Source organism: Trichomonas vaginalis, chromosome III, assembly GCF_026262505.1.
Source record: "Trichomonas vaginalis G3 chromosome III, whole genome shotgun sequence".
In the NCBI taxonomy this organism is placed as follows: Eukaryota; Parabasalia; order Trichomonadida; family Trichomonadidae; genus Trichomonas; species Trichomonas vaginalis.
The window spans coordinates 21,451,940-21,468,130 of NC_067205.1; the positions used below are offsets into that span (position 1 = coordinate 21,451,940).

At 34.2% G+C, this 16,191-nt stretch overlaps 10 protein-coding genes and 2 pseudogenes across 12 annotated transcripts, besides 1 other annotated feature; 4 read left to right on the top strand and 8 right to left on the bottom strand.

Annotated features, from left to right (window-relative positions):
* Positions 1-418: 418 nt before the first annotated feature.
* Positions 419-16,191: part of a mobile genetic element that runs on past the window's edge.
* TVAGG3_0738900 (repellent protein 1 family) lies at positions 1,185-1,643 on the bottom strand (the record flags this gene model as incomplete). Its single annotated transcript, XM_051244805.1, has 1 exon — positions 1,185-1,643. One exon carries the CDS (start codon positions 1,641-1,643, stop codon positions 1,185-1,187), a length of 459 nt encoding a protein of 152 aa, XP_051091392.1.
* On the bottom strand, positions 1,674-2,384 carry TVAGG3_0738910 (uncharacterized protein; the record flags this gene model as incomplete). Its single annotated transcript, XM_051244806.1, has 1 exon — positions 1,674-2,384. One exon carries the CDS (start codon positions 2,382-2,384, stop codon positions 1,674-1,676), a length of 711 nt encoding a protein of 236 aa, XP_051091393.1.
* Positions 3,274-3,708, bottom strand: TVAGG3_0738920 (uncharacterized protein; the record flags this gene model as incomplete). Its single annotated transcript, XM_051244807.1, has 1 exon — positions 3,274-3,708. One exon carries the CDS (start codon positions 3,706-3,708, stop codon positions 3,274-3,276), a length of 435 nt encoding a protein of 144 aa, XP_051091394.1.
* TVAGG3_0738930 (uncharacterized protein) lies at positions 3,754-4,026 on the top strand (the record flags this gene model as incomplete). The annotated part of the gene is made up of 1 exon (XM_051244808.1): positions 3,754-4,026. One exon carries the CDS (start codon positions 3,754-3,756, stop codon positions 4,024-4,026), a length of 273 nt encoding a protein of 90 aa, XP_051091395.1.
* Positions 4,051-4,908, top strand: TVAGG3_0738940 (uncharacterized protein; the record flags this gene model as incomplete). Its single annotated transcript, XM_051244809.1, has 1 exon — positions 4,051-4,908. One exon carries the CDS (start codon positions 4,051-4,053, stop codon positions 4,906-4,908), a length of 858 nt encoding a protein of 285 aa, XP_051091396.1.
* TVAGG3_0738950 (uncharacterized protein) lies at positions 7,738-7,905 on the top strand (the record flags this gene model as incomplete). The annotated part of the gene is made up of 1 exon (XM_051244810.1): positions 7,738-7,905. The coding sequence occupies one exon, from the start codon at positions 7,738-7,740 to the stop codon at positions 7,903-7,905; it is 168 nt and encodes a 55-aa protein (XP_051091397.1).
* TVAGG3_0738960 (KilA, N-terminal/APSES-type HTH, DNA-binding family) lies at positions 8,256-8,657 on the bottom strand (the record flags this gene model as incomplete). The annotated part of the gene is made up of 1 exon (XM_051244811.1): positions 8,256-8,657. One exon carries the CDS (start codon positions 8,655-8,657, stop codon positions 8,256-8,258), a length of 402 nt encoding a protein of 133 aa, XP_051091398.1.
* TVAGG3_0738970 lies at positions 9,754-10,718 on the top strand (annotated as a pseudogene). Its single transcript has one exon. A coding segment is annotated over exon 1 (965 nt).
* On the bottom strand, positions 10,846-11,511 carry TVAGG3_0738980 (uncharacterized protein; the record flags this gene model as incomplete). The annotated part of the gene is made up of 1 exon (XM_051244812.1): positions 10,846-11,511. One exon carries the CDS (start codon positions 11,509-11,511, stop codon positions 10,846-10,848), a length of 666 nt encoding a protein of 221 aa, XP_051091399.1.
* Positions 12,344-12,800, bottom strand: TVAGG3_0738990 (integrase core domain containing protein family; the record flags this gene model as incomplete). The annotated part of the gene is made up of 1 exon (XM_051244813.1): positions 12,344-12,800. A coding segment is annotated over one exon (457 nt), but the record flags the coding sequence as incomplete, so codon positions are not given.
* TVAGG3_0739000 (phage tail repeat-like family) lies at positions 12,841-13,371 on the bottom strand (the record flags this gene model as incomplete). Its single annotated transcript, XM_051244814.1, has 1 exon — positions 12,841-13,371. The coding sequence occupies one exon, from the start codon at positions 13,369-13,371 to the stop codon at positions 12,841-12,843; it is 531 nt and encodes a 176-aa protein (XP_051091401.1).
* On the bottom strand, positions 13,381-14,252 carry TVAGG3_0739010 (annotated as a pseudogene). The gene has a single exon. A coding segment is annotated over exon 1 (872 nt).

Here is a 16,191-nt window from a genome sequence, read left to right on the forward strand (position 1 = left end):
ATATCTACGAATACCTCGTTACTCCGAGGTTCAGGTTAGTAAAAATCAATCTAAAAATATTTTTTATGTACGTTAATGTAATCTGAGAGTGAGAGGCATATAGGCATACTATATACCTCTCACCCTTCAATAGTTAGTATACATATCTTCAGTACGGTGGCACTGCGCGCCATCTTACCGAAGATATGTCAACCTGACACTTTACAAAACCACTAACGTATATTTTACATCGCAGATGCAATATTTCTAATAACCTTAAACTATTTCTGCCACGTAAAGTATTTATCACATAAACCACCTCATCTCACCTCTCTGTACGTTATATATTGTGCGCAGGTCATTGCCCATGACAACTCCCCGCGACACAATGCACGTGCATGAAAAAATAAACGTTCTCACTAACGTTCTCACTAACGTTCTCACTAACGTACACACTAACGTTCTCATTTACAAAAGTATTGCAACTCTTTCCATTGCTGTGCTTCACATAACAGCTCATAATCTTCTGACTCACTTTCTTCTTCATATAGGTCAAAATCACTGTCATAGTTTATACCTGTAAGTTTTGACAAAGCTAATGAAACACGTTTACCATTTGTATCTATTGCTTTTATATATCCCCCATTATGTTTGTTGTCATAAACGCTCAAACTAACTTTACCCTTTCTCCCTCGTATCTGATAGAATGTATTTTCACGAGGAACGAAGAACAAATTCTTGAACTCATGACCGTTGTAGTTTGTTATCTCAATAGTTTTCGTCATTTACATCCAAATAAACTTAAAAATAAACTTAAAATTAATGATATCACCACCCTCACACGTATGAAAACATAGCGCAAAAATATAATTTAGGTGAAGTGGTGAGATCTCACCTGTTTTTTCACCTGTTTTTTCACCTCATGAATTCATTGCTTTCTCCAACTCTTCTAACTTCTTCCTAAGTTCAGCAATGTTGTCCTCATGAAGTTTAATCTTTCTCAAAATTCCTTCTTTATCTAATGGTTGCTTTATCTTTCTAAACTGAACTCTACCATCCTTCATAGTATGAATGTAAAAACCTTCTGGAATAGTTCCTGATTTAATGTATTCTACCAAAAACTTTTGTTTCATTGCTTCAGTGACTTTAGTCGTCATTTCAATCAAATAAAAATTTTAATATTAAATAAAAATAACGTTATTTTTTCAGTAAGGAAACGCAGGAGTTTTACGATTTATTTGAGGAGTAGGTTCTGGTTTAAATGTTGGAGTCGGTTTAGGAGTTGACTTTTGAACAGGAGTTTGTACTTCCATAGGTTCAGGAGTTATTGAAGGTTTTGCTTGTGAAGGCGTTGGTTTTGGCGAATGTGTTGGAGTTTGTTTAACTTCAGCTACTTCAGTATTATTTACAACATTTGCTTTATTTCTTTTCAACATCATAACTGCTCCTGCTGTAGCTAGCAAACCTAGTGGGAGACCATATCTTATATAAGGACTTGACCAAATGCTATTTTTGACAGGAGCTGGTGGAACACCTAACCTTGGTGAAACTGCTCTTTGCCATTGTGCAGCTCGTAAGAAATATTCAATAGGTGCTCCATAATCGTTTGGTAAAGTTTGTTTCATAGATGGTGAAGGTTCGCGAGAGCTTGATGAAGAACTCATTTATAAGCTTTAAAAATAAACGTTCATCCTTTATTCCTCACTGTCGTCCGTAGCTAAGTTATAGTCATCTAATCTTATTATTGGGATTCCATTAGCACGCACCTGAATGGCAAAGCAACAATCCCTCATAAATCCAATAAGTGGCTTTGGTACGTTTTCAGTTGCTAGTTCAATAGGTCCTTTAACAGACAATTTGTATGTTATTGGAGCAGTAGATGTTTGACCTTGTTGGAAGCAAAAGTCCACTTCTGTTGGAAAACCACATAAGAAATGTGTGTTGTCATAGCTATCCCATTTATGTTCCACACTACCATCATCCACCAATGACCTCATAACATCTTCATTAAATCCTATCATATCATTGTTTGTATTGCAAGCGTTCGCAACCATTTCATAAAATACAGGTCCATATGATTTTTCAGGTTCTGCAGGCATATTTCCATAAGCTCCCATGGAAAGCTGAAGATATTTAAACTTAGGGTTCTCAAAATTAACATAATAGTTGTCTTTCTTTCTAAATAGTGCCCAAATACTTTTAACATTAATAGGCGTATAAGCTGCTGTAAATGTTGCACTTGAACTATCTGTATTCTTTGAGAATGAACCGTCCATAGGAATCCAATCCATAACTTTAACAGGAAAACATAAAGCCTCGTTTGTATAATGTTCTACAAGTTCTGTATAAATGTTAGGGTCTAAAGAGAATGACTTTGGATGAATGAAACATTCATTAAAATCCATCTTTGTTCGAAATAGTTGCTGGGTTACAGTTGTAATAGTAACTGTTCCACTAGCTTCTACTGCCTTCGTTATCATAGTGAATGGTTCATTCCATGGAACAAATTTATTTGTCGGTGGATTTGAATCTGAAGCAAATGCAACTTTAAGAGTTGGATTGAAAGCAATGATATCATTTACAGATATAGATGTGCATTGTAAGGCGTCGCTACTGAACTTTACTTTAAGCTGAATGTTTCCTGCAAAAGCTGGAATAAATCGAATAGCTTCTAATGGAAGGAATCTTCTAACAGGAATTCTTAAACGAAGCTTAAAATCAAATGATTTTCCTGCTGTAATTGGACCACTAACAATTTGTCCTGTTCTGCATGTTCCGAATGACTCCATACATCTTCATGTCGAGTCTTTGAGAAAACATCTACTTTCTTTATTTGTTCGGTAGTTTGTGAGTTTGAAGTTATATATGCTTCTTCTCTTGCGTTGTCTTGAGAATATACGATACGACCATTTGCAAGGATTTGATATCCAGCAACTGCATAGAAAGCGTCATCGAAACCAATCCAAAATCCTGGTGGTTTGTTTTATTGGAACCTGAACCAATTTCTTTATCTACAATAAATTGACCTTCCATTTTATACGTAATGAATGTATTGTAAAGGTCCAACATATTTTCACCAGGAGGTGAGAGATTGAATGTTACCCATGTGTTATCTTTAGCAGTTCCAGGTTGTGATGGAATCTTTGCGTCAGAATATTTTCTATTAGTGTCACCAATTTGAACTGCATTGTCTATGATATCGAAATATGAGCGAATCTGATGAATATGCTCTGCTGGAGTAAATTCGTTTAGCTGTTCGTTCTGCATGTATTTACTTCAGATAAAAATATCTATTTACTTCATTATTCTCACTCTTCTTCTTGGCATTCGTGGTGGAAGTTGTTTCTTGACATTTTCAATGAACTGTACATTCTCTTTTGTCTCAACTTCTTTCACTGGCGGGTCAGGATTCTTTGACTCGGTTTGTTTTTCAATGAAATTCACGAACTTTGCAATAAGCTCTTGGTTCGTTATTGAAAGTACATCTGGCTTCTTTTCTTCTTGTTCTTTTGGTGGCTCAGTTTGAACAGAAGGTTTTATATGGGCTTCGTGGACTTCACCCTTGCCATGCACCTTAATGTTGTCGCTCTCTGCATTCGCTAATGGTACCTTTCTTTTTCTTACGTATATTTTACCATCTTTACTCTGACTTACGTAATAGAAAGGATGTTGTATTCCTCTTGCGTCATTTAATATAATAGACTCTCGCTCTGATTTTGACAAGCTCATTTTACATCGGTTAAAGTTTTAAGTTAGTTTTTTATCTACAGTCAAATGACTCAGACAAGTCATATGGACAAGACCCAAGGGGTCATAGATGTTGAAGCATTGAAGAAAGAAATTCGCGAGCAAATTTTATCCGAACTGAAGGAACAAAAACAAGAACAAAAGCCAGAGAGACCAAAGAGAAAACTTAGTGAAAAACAACTAGCTGCATTAGCTGCTGGAAGACAGAAGAACCCACGTTTGCTGGCGAAAAAAGCTAGAGAAGAAGCAAAAGCAAAGGAAGAACAAAAAGCAAAGGAAGCTGAAGCAAAGAAAGAGTAAATGGTTTATTTTTATCCAAACTAAATGTATAGACAAATACCTTTATCTGTTGCGTTCAGTAGTGAAAACCCTGACGTCAAAATAAAGGGGAACAGAGTAACGTTTAAGTTTCCAACAGACTGGATTGTGAACATAAATGAAGAGAAGTACATTGGCATAACATCTATGTATATAACACGTGCTTTCAGAAAGGTTGACTTTATACTTCAAGTCGAGATAGAAAATGACGAACAGTCTTTAAGCGCCCAAAACATTCACATATACAAATACTTTAAAGACGATACAACATTGTTGCAATGTATGATTTCATTTAATGAGATGTTCGAGAAAAAGTTCAACATTGAAGTACAAACTTTACAGCCTTTACGTGAGTTTCTTGCACAACTGAAGGAAGAAGGTAGTCAGCCACAACTTATAGACTTTCATTATGAATTTAATGAAAATGAAGATGGAACTCATGACTGTCAATTCATTGTATTCTCACCATTCAATGAAGTCGCTAAAAAGAAAGAAAATCCATTACGTATAAGATTTCAAATCTCTGAACCAAGTGATGATTTTAAGAATGTTTTCAATTATGATGCAATGCTTCCGAGGAAAAATGAATTTTCAAAGATTGTAACACCTGGCATTTGGGATAGAAAGCAAGCAATACTTTACTCTAATATAGCCAAAGGCGTTGAAAATGAGTTCATTGGTCATACAAGAACTTCACCACTTCCTAACCCTAAATACTATAAATTAACTGGCTTCAATCGTGAGTTTTGGATAGACATGTTCTCCACTCATGACCATAAATGTCCAGTGTTCTTGCCTCCAGACCATAAGGACTGTCTCTACATTGAAGCACAACTCTTAAACTCTACCATCGCAGTATTGTAAAATCTACGCTAGCTTTATTTTTATCACGAATGACCTCATTCATGACCTCATTCATGACCTCATTGCTGACAAAAATAAATGACCTCAGAACTTCAACTTACGAATAAAGCTTGTTTTAGTCGTTATTGAAAAGTTGAACTTTTCAGCCTTTACGTGACATTTTGACAACAACACAGGAGGAAGGTAGTTTCTTGCACAACTGAAGGTGCTACCATGTTACCATGTGCTACCAGGTCATTTAACTTCTCTGAAAAAGTGTGACAACATGACATTTTGACAACAACACAGGAGGAAGGTAGTTATGAATTATTTTTGAAGAACTGAAGGTGCTACCATGTTACCATGTGCTACCAGGTCATTTAACTTCTCTGAAAAAGTGTGACAACATGACATTTTGACAACAACACAGGAGGAAGGTAGTTATGAATTATTTTTGAAGAACTGAAGGTGCTACCATGTTACCATGTGCTACCAGGTCATTTAACTTCTCTGAAAAAGTGTGACAACATGACATTTTGACAACAACACAGGAGGAAGGTAGTTATGAATTATTTTTGAAGAACTGAAGGTGCTACCATGTTACCATGTGCTACCAGGTAATTCAACTTCTCTGAAAAAGTGTGACAACATGACATTTTGACAACAACACAGGATAAAGTTAGTTATGAATTATTTTTATTTTTTTATTCCTATATAAATGACAGCAACAAACAACAGCAACAACTATATCGTTTCTGATGAAAATATCATTGATTCATTAGCTGAGGAATTAGTTGTGGCAGAAACTAAAACCCTCAACGAAAGAATTGGTGAAAACAGGATTGATTTACATAACTACCTCAAACATGATGGAGGAAGAGGAAGGAAAACTGGTATGGCTTTATTAGTAAATAAAATATCAAATTTAACGATTATAGATGTTGATATCAATAAATCGTACAATGATGAACTTAAAGAAACAGTTAGAAAAGACATTTTATCAAAACTTTCGGATAAGATGTTATCGTTAAAACCGCTTCAGGAGGTCTTCACATTTATTGCAACACTAATTTCTTCTATGGCAGTTTCGAACAGAATGATTAAATGTTATTCCTGCAATGATTATGATATTGATATCATGACTTCTATGGATGATTCAAAGCGTTCTTTAGTGGTTATGGCTGATTCAAGAGTTCGCAAGAATGCAACACAGACCAATCAATACATACTCATTCATTCGTGGAAGTTGATTCAACATTAACTAGAAAGTGAATGATATTTAAATGATTTGAATATTAAGGTAAGAGTTGAACAGAGAATGAAGAAATAAAGACTATCATGAATGAAAACAAAGATGTAAACATTGACGATAAACTAGCTCAGAGCATAGTTGATGGCATCTGTGATTTGAAGTACATAATGACGGTGGAAACATGAATTTAGAAAAGAAATAACATTATTCACACTGTTTCAAGCTATTAATTCGTTACCGGATCATTTAATTAATGAAGCATACGATAACGTTTATAACTTCTGCAGTTTAACAGAAAATGCAAAAAGTAATTTTGAAAAAGCACGTAGTAGATATGCACATTTAATGACTTCTCCATTTGTTTTAGTGAAGATTCTAAAACTATATCAAAAGGAATATTATGATGAATATGTTTTACCTTTATTACGTAAGCCAAAAATAACATTTGATATCAAACTTGATGACTCGTTTTTGATAACAGATATTAGACGCAAGGCTGAAAATCATCAGTATAAAAACAGTTCTGAAGTAATTGAGGATTTATCACGTGTAATCCGTTTGTAGATTGTGGAAATAAATATTTCATTCAAAAGGACTATAATATCCACGACAAAATGAATCAAATATCATTTGTTTCTTAGTCAAACATGAAAGAGTCACTCAAAATGATTAAATTATTTAAAAAAAGGTAAAACCATAACAGCATGGGATGTACTACTAAATCAATTGTTTCATTAACCGTTAAGGGTGTTTGCTTTAAATCTGATTCCCCAGATGTTTTCTCAACGTTTCAAGGTTATAAATACAACGTTCTCGAAAAACCAGATTACTCAAAAATTGAGATGTTTATGAATTTCATTAAAGAAGCCATTTGTGATAATAACGATGAAGTGTATAAATACCTTCTCGCTGGATTGCATCAATGATTCAACATCCCGGAATCAAGAATGAAACAGCAATTATTTTGAAAGGACTTCAGGGAACAGGTAAAAACAGATTTACAGACATTATTTCTGAACTTCTCGCTGGTTATTCATGTAAAAACATTACCGAAATAAGTGAGCTAACGGGTAATTTCAATTCAGTAGTTGAAAATAAAATGTTTCTTGTACTTAATGAACTCAAGAATGTGGGTGAAGACAGACTCGCAAACTTCAACGCTTTGAAATCAATTATTACGGATAATGAGATAAGAATTAATGAAAAGAATCAACCCAGAAGAACTGCTCAGAATGTTGCAAACTTCATTTTCGTAACTAACAACGTCTACCCTGTCAAAATTGAAGTTGGAGACAGAAGATACGTAGTTTTAAGAGTTAATGGTAAATTCAAGGGTCAATTTGATTACTTCAAGAATTTAATGGATTCATGCACTAAGGAATTTTATGATAATTTACTGACGTATTTTATGCAATATGACCTTTCATCATTTAATGTACGAATCATACCGATGACTGAAGCCAAACAATTTAATTGAATTATCATCAAATCCTTTAGATGTATGGATAAATACACATTATGATGAATTGTGTGCAGGTATGACGTGTGAAAATGCTCTATTCTGCAAACCATCAGACATGAAAGACAAAAACTTTCAAATGAGTATTAAGGATAAATGTGATAGGAAACATAGAAGAATAGACGGTAAACAAACATGGTATTATGTTTTGAAAGAAGAAATGAAAGGATTATATAAACAGGTTGAACCAAACGATAATGAGGAATCATTTACTGATGATGAAATACCTGTAAATGAAGCTTTATAAAGTATGATTGGAATTTATTTTTGCATTAATCCTGCTGTGTTGTCAAAATGTCATGTTGTCACACTTTTTCAGAGAAGTTAAATGACCTGGTAGCACATGGTAACATGGTAGCACCTTCAGTTCTTCAAAAATAATTCATAACTACCTTCCTCCTGTGTTGTTGTCAAAATGTCATGTTGTCAACATGGTAACATGGTAGCACCTTCAGTTCTTCAAAAATAATTCATAACTACCTTCCTCCTGAACTGTTGTCAAAATGTCATGTTGTCACACTTTTTCAGAGAAGTTAAATGACCTGGTAGCACATGGTAACATGGTAGCACCTTCAGTTCTTCAAAAATAATTCATAACTACCTTCCTCCTGAACTGTTGTCAAGAAGTTTACAAACATACCAAGCATAACGAGGTGAAGCCCACATTGCTACAGCATTTACTAAAAGTCTATGAACATAATAACCTTTCAAACCAGGTGCCAAATTCTTGCGATTTTCGTACGGAATCTCTTCCCTCGGTTTTCCGAGGGAAGCAATCATATGAGGAAATTCTTCTAAAAGTTCTTTTGCCTGTTGGTTTTCAAACCAATGATATGCTTGCTTTGTAGAACGAAGAGCGTTCATTATACTTTGCATTTGATACATATCATCTTTGACTGAACGAATGAGTCTCAATTGTTTGTTATATTGTATGTATTCGTATTCTTCATTTATGGCTTCATGAACGATAGCAGTTGTTGTGTTCTCTAATGTTGACATTACTGTTCTTACATACAGGATAAAAAAATAATATAAAAAAAAACTAACTTTATTTTTTTCTGAGATAAACACTATTTCTTCACAACATTAAATTTTATCCTGTATGAAATGACTTTAAAAAGATTATTGACTGACTTCGAATACTATCTCATTGACGCACTGACAGACCCTCAAAACTGTGTTGAAAGTTCTTTAAGCTTTAAGATAGAAGGCGACGCATTTTGTCTTCACTTACGTATTGAAAGAATATGACCGTTATCATAACGAAGTGAATCAAACACTAATAAAATTTGTAGATAAAAAATTGGTTAACAATGAATATTTTAAACGTGAAGACCCAAACACTGCTGGAGATGATGAAGAATACAGACAAGTTATTGAAAAAAATAACGCAAGATTAGATGCAATAGAAAAGAAGTTTAATGAATGTCTTACAAACACGTATGAATATCTTATGCAGTGGGAAGCCAGATGGAAATAAATTTACGTCAAATATGCAATTTATAAAATCTTATGTCGACAGGCTACGTAGCACAGTGGTCTAAGGTGGTGTTATGGAGGGGTCAGGGTCTGTGGTTCGAACCGCGACAGCGCCGTATTTTCTTATTTTCTTTATTTGTCTTGTTTGTCGTGAATAAAAAGTATCATAAAAGTGCTCTATCTTCCACGGGAATAAATAAAAAATTTACTTTATTTCTTCTTTATTTTTTTTGTTCCCGTGGAAGAAGGGTTTTGCTGTTTTTTCTCAGCCGAAATCAATGATTTTTTCATTTTTGGAATCCTTAGCGAATGAGGAATCTTTTCTCTCGTGGAAGCTTTGACCTAAAATATAATTTAGGTGAAGAGGTGAGATGTCACCTGTTTTCTCACCTCTTTTTTCACCCTCGTGACTTTGTCATAACTTCTTCGTAAATGCTTTGTCATAACTTCTTCGTAAATGAGTGTAAATGACCAAAAATATATTATAGGTGAAGAGGTGAGATGTCACCTCTTTTTTCACCTAATTTCTCACCCATGAATTTTCATGAATTTCCTTAAGATAGAAAAATAACGTTAGTTTTATTTTTATTTATTTTTTTATTTTGTATGTAAAGATATGATTTCAACAATCGGCACAACAACAATTCAAGCCGCGAACGGCGGGACTCTGTCCACAACAACTTCACCAAACTCGTTAGTCATGAATCCAACATCTATGTTAGTAGAGATGAAAAGCTTCATTCCTTCTTCATATACTTTCGAAACAAAATCCAGAAGATAAAGCAAGAACTTTTAACAAGTAATTTAGACTGTAGTGCGAAAGATGAAACAAATGAACAGTATCTTTATGAAATGCAGGACATTATTGACCATTTACCTAAACTACCTGAAATTCAGCATCAAAAACTAACTATTCCTGAATTCGATGAAATAGAAGTGAAACCAACTGACTCAGTAGAAATAAAGAAGTTCATTCGAAAGGTAAACTATGAGTTTCTAGGATTTCATTGCAACCATAAGGTTATGGACAAAGATTGCGATATGGTATATAAGAATGTTTCTGACATATATAAATCTGAAGAATTTAAGACCTACGACAACTTTGTTTCGTTAGTTGCTGAATGTGTTTGGGAAATAAGAGATAAAGATAGAAGAGGTAAAATATGGAACGAACAGATAAGACCAACTGCTTTTGAGTTAAAGAAAACCATTGACGCCTTAGTTGTTTTAGCAGGTAAGGTTTCAGAATATAACGCAAAAATGAATCCGCAATGTTCTAAATGTAAAGCAGGAATAAGGAAATATAACTACTCCGTCAAAGAGATAGAAAGAATGCGAAACGACTATGCAGACTTAAAGAAAGAAGCAGAAAAGCCAGCAGAAGATAAAATGAACATGTTAGAATTTCTGAACAAAAACTATCCAACAGCAGAAGATTTCCTTCTATCTGACGTCAAGAAGAAGTATAAAGAAACCTTCGGTATTGTTAAAACTTTTGACATACTGACAGAAGAAATAGAAGCTACGAAATTGTTTAGGATTTCAAATATACATCGTACAATTCATGTAAAACGCTTGTGAAAAAACAGGTGAGAAAAGAGGTGAAAAAACAGGTGAAATCTCACCTAGCCGCTTTGCGGCTCTGACCCTTTGGGTCTCTTCACCTAAATTATATTTTTGGTGAATTCAATAAAAATAAATGGTTCATTTACTCACAATATTTTTTTACAAAACGACCCCAAACTTTTAACTTCTTTTCTGCAGCTTCAAATGCTATCTTAGCGAGTTCATATTCTCTAAATTCTCTCTTTAAATCTTCTTGTTCCCATTGGTCTAGTTCGTATGGAGAATCTCTATAACCATAATATATCTCACGTTCATGTTCTAATTGTTTTTCACACATTTTTCCAACTTCTTCTTCGAACAAAGGTTTAGCATTCTCCACTGTATCTTCGAGTTCTTCTTCATCTAACTTCTCATGAACTTTCTTGTCTATGGAGTCCATAATATCTTTGACATAAAATGCATACTTTACAGAGCACCATTCAGCAACAAAATGAACGAGGTCAGCGTGTATGTAAATACCTTTGAATTCATTCATGACACCCTTTGTAAGCTCATAAAATGCTTGTTTTGAGGTCGAGCCACTTTTGGCTCCACCGTATTCTTTCAACCAAAACTCAAGAATTTCCTGCATTTTAGCACTATTGAGAAATCTGTTTAAATGGTTTAACTTTCCTGCTTCTCTTGCCATCTTTGTTGCATTAATGTAACCATCCTTGTCTCTACGTAAGACTTCAATACCGTTATAAGTGCCTTTTGTGAATGTTTCACCATTAGATTTGTTCGTGAATGTTTTTGCTTCGACTGACATTTCTGTTCTTACATACAAAATAAAAAATAAATAAAAATAAAACTAACATTATTTTTGGTCTTTTGTGAAAATTCACGAAAATTCAAGAGGTGAAAAAACAGGTGAGAAAACAGGTGAAATCTCACCTAGCCGCTTTGCGGCTCTGACCCTTTGGGTCTCTTCACCTAAATTATATTTTTGTCTGATTTACATCCAACGAAAAAGTTTAGAAGAATTTTCTTATTCTTTCTGGCATGTTTTTATCTTTCCAGTACTCCGCTCTAATGTCCCAGATGAGTTGGTTTAGATTCTCTCAAGTTCTTAGATGGTATAACATCTTCAACGCCTCCTTCATATCTTACTTTATAAGTGTCATCGTTTGTGTTATAGTCAAGTATTTCAATAACCACTCCTCGCTTTGCTTCGTCAATGGTTTCAGCAAGTTTGCCATTACTACTTTCGACTAATTTATGTCGAGGGTAAAATGCTATGGAGTCGTCAGCAGCTTTTATAAGATATCCATTACCTTGCGTAGAGTCTACGATATAATAATTTCGACTTAACCTTAAACGTTTCTTTGTCAATGGTTTGTCGTCAAGAACTACACGAACTTTTGTACCAGGAATGAGGGTAAATTGTGTTGAATTTCTGATATTTTGTGTTTGACTTAGTTTCTTTTGTATATACTTTTCTTCTTGTTGTTGTGTCATTGAATTTGGTGTATGTCCTGTTGTAGAATGTGTTGAGGAATTATATACTTCGAGAAAATGTTTCATTGTTTCTTCGGTAAAGTCTCGCTCTTGATTTAAATCTCTGAGAGTCCTTATGAAGCGGTTAATGATACCGAGTATGTTATGGTTATGGTCTTCAGTAGTGTAGTGAGTTATGTTATGCTTAATGAGAAATTCTGTGATTTCGTTGCTGAGGTATGCACCGTCTTGGTCTGATGTTAAAATACTTGGGCTATGTTCTGCTACAAACTTTTGTAAAACTCTTAACACTTCATGAGTTCCTTTATTTCTCATTGGATATGCATATGCTTTACGAGTGTTAACATTTATGAAGATGAGGAATGGTTTATGTCCTCCTTTTCTGCTTTGAATGAGAGTGTCAAATTGGTATGCGTCAGGAGTGTTGGAGTAAATTGGTAAAAAGTAGTCGTAAGGGTTTATTTTTGTTTGATGTACAACATTTTTGTCAAAGAACCTTTTCACTTCAGCTCTGTTAGTAAATCCCGAACTCTTTGCAGCTTCATTGAACTTCTTAAATGACCTCCATGGATGTTGTTCGAATACTTCTTTCAAGCTCATTTATGTAAAGTTAAAGATTTTATTCTAGGCTCAAGTGCGTTCATTGAACGCGGTACCATGCAAATACAGTCACAAATGGTGGCATGTAATCTGCACCCGAGCCTGTTGGATTTGTTGTGAAAGTATGGGCATGATTTCCTGCGGTTCCACAGAAAATACCTGCGCTTGAATCTACTGGGTCACTTGAAATATCATATCTATGCATTCCCTGTCTATCCGAACCTGCTGCAAGATTTGTATAACCTCTTTTTGTTATTGAATGTGAATGACTACCTGTTGTGTTTGTAGTTCCTGTATGAGTGTGCGGTGGAAGGTTTGCTTCAGTAATTTTCTTCGAACCTCCTGTTTGCTTTGAAGAGTTAGCACAGTATAAGAATTTGTCTACAATCTGCTGCCATGTACCAAAACCTAAAACTGTTGCTGGATTTGTTGAGTTCATTGACGTATAAATAGAGCCTATAGGATATAATGTTTGAAGTATTTCTGTCTTTAATGTTTGAAGCTCTGTTTTGTCTGCTTTCTTGTCATATAAATCTTGAGCAGTGAATTTAATATTATGTTCATCCTTCATGACATAAACATCTTTACATCTAATGTTTTTCATCGTCGTTATGTCGTCATCCGATGTTAAACCTTGTGGAAAGTTAGGAGGTTTACAATATAATGCATCCCCACCAGTTTCTTCAACCGTTCCTTCAATACTTTCTATACCAACAGTTGTAAAACTTGTATGTGTATGGTTCTTGTCAGCTTTCTTATCTAACATTGCTGGTAGTTCATGTGCTTCAAAGTTTCTGGCATGACTTCAATGTTCATACATTTGTTATTTAAGGAGTTTAGTGTATCTTTTACGCTTGTACTTGGATTTTCTAATGGTGCACTTGAACCAAGGTCAAAGTTCAATATTATGTCGTCTGCTCTAACAGTAGTGAAGGATTTATGTGTATGGTTCTTGTCGGCTTTACTGTCTAAAGAAGTTTGAAGTTCATTTATATCGGAGATGTTGTGTTTATGAGATTTCAAAACTTTGTTCATTGCTTCGAGTTCATCTTTGTCAGCTTTACTTTTAATAGCATCTTCAAACGTTATTTTTGACTTAACTCTCAAAGTAAATCTTGGTTCAACTAATACACCATTAACATTGAAAGTAGAGGCATAAATTTCACCGGTATAACCAAATGCTTCTGGTGCTTTAGCTACATCATACTGTACAGTACAGCTTATGTCATAACCTTTAGCACGAATGTATTTATATCTTCTTTCATTAACATCTTCAGTGCTTATTTGTTCATTCTGTGTTAAATATCCATGGTAGTCCGTTATAATCTGTTCGTCTGAACTTATATAATGAACATGGTTTTTGTCTGCTTTTTCGGCTAATTTCTCATTAACATCATTCACTTCTAATTCAACTCTTCCGCCAGAACTCTTATTATCATTAATCTTTTTCATTAATTCGGTAATTACGTCATAAAGACTATATTCTGTTTTCGGTTTTGTAAATAATGAGTCAAAATTTCTTTTCATCATTACATCGCTGACATTAATGATATCACCAATTCCTTTTTCATTTATTCTCTTCATTAATTCTGCAATAATGACGAATATATAATCTGTTAATTTATTCTCTTCATCGAGGGTTATAGAATGTTTTGAAATTGAATCATTAACTCCTCTAAATAAATCAATAACTTCAGGATACACGTTTTTAATGTCTTGAATAACCCGACCAGTATCCTCGCCACTATGTGGCTCTGAGCCCGTTGGGCTCTGTTGTTCATGTTCTTCGTTCCCGTCGTTACGTGGTTTTATATCTCTAACCATCATCAACGCAGCCATAACCGGAGGGTTTGTTGCTACCTGTTCGAAAATCCGTCCGTTATGTATGGTATATCTAAATAATTTCTTTGTGTTTGTTAAAACATTTGAAACAAGTCTTTTAAAACCATCTACAAAATTTCCTGTTTCACCTAATGTTCTTGCAGCATTTACAAGCTCACCCATTCCCGCTTTTGACCCCAAAAACGTCCATATTGCATTTATTTCACTCTGTATAGTTGTCCATTCAGCGAAACTAACACCCGCATTCGCTAAGCTGAAAATGAAATTCAGTGGATCGAACTTAATTCCACCTTCTTTTTCAATTTCAACGAACTCACTAACATGAGATTTTAAATATTCTTTCGTTAAAATTGTTTTCCCCGATGTTATGTCATTAACGAAACTATCACCGTCAAAAGTTAACGAATTCAATTTCGTCGTTGATGCTTTTATTTCATACACCGCTTTATCAATAGTTTTTGGCTCACCTTCTTTAGAAGCATATGAAACATTAATGAATGAATTATATGTATTCGTGAATGAGTTAAAATCAATGATTTTCATTAATGACGCCTTTAATGATTCATTAACTGTTGAATCCCTTAAAACAATTACTGAACTGTCGTTAATGAAAGGTACCCTGCAAACCGTCGAGTTTGGATCAAATGCTGTAGTTGGTGCAGGAATATTAATGATATAAGTCATTAAATCATTAAGTGACGTAAATAATGTTGTCGTTTTTGATTTAATTTCTTTAGCATCTGTTTATATGGTAATTTTATTTCTGTAGTTTCTGAATTAAAGATATTCGCTAAAATGTTTTGTAAACTGTTTTGAACAGCAGTATAAACCGTTGAATCCGGAACTCTTACGATTTCACCATCCTTAATAAAAGGCATTGTACATGACGTAGTGCTTGGGTCAAATCTTTCGGGATTATAATTCAACATATATTCTAACGCTTCATGAACAGACTTATATACTGTTGTGTCGTTCTTCATGACAACTTCACCATTTACAATGAATGGCATTGTACATGGAGTTAAAATAGGGTCAAACTTTTCATAGTCCTTCCATGTTATGTATTTCTCAGTATTTCCATCAGAAATAACAATATATTTGTCAGTAAGTGTGAGAGAGTATTGACCAAAAAAAACGTTTAGCTCTGTCAGCTTCATACGCATATGCAGCAATACTCATATTTTAATGAGAATAAAATGTTGTTCTATTTGCAAAGTACAGACCCAAACGAATACGGGACAGTAAAGCTACAAACAAACTTAGGTCTACAGAATGAGCCACTTGCATTCAGAGTTGTTGACTTCAATACTATCGCTTCATTCGTTATAACAGATGAAACAGATTTCATGGAGCTTGAAATAGATGGAAAGAAGCACGAAATAAGATTTCACAATAATGTAGAATATAAGATGGAAAACATTAGCTGGAGTGTTAAATGCGCTCATAAATACTACAATAAACAAGGAGAACGAAGAAAACTTAATGAATGTTAAACTTATTGCAGGAGTTTTGAAGTTCAGTTATGCGAAGGAGTTTAAGATAACACGAA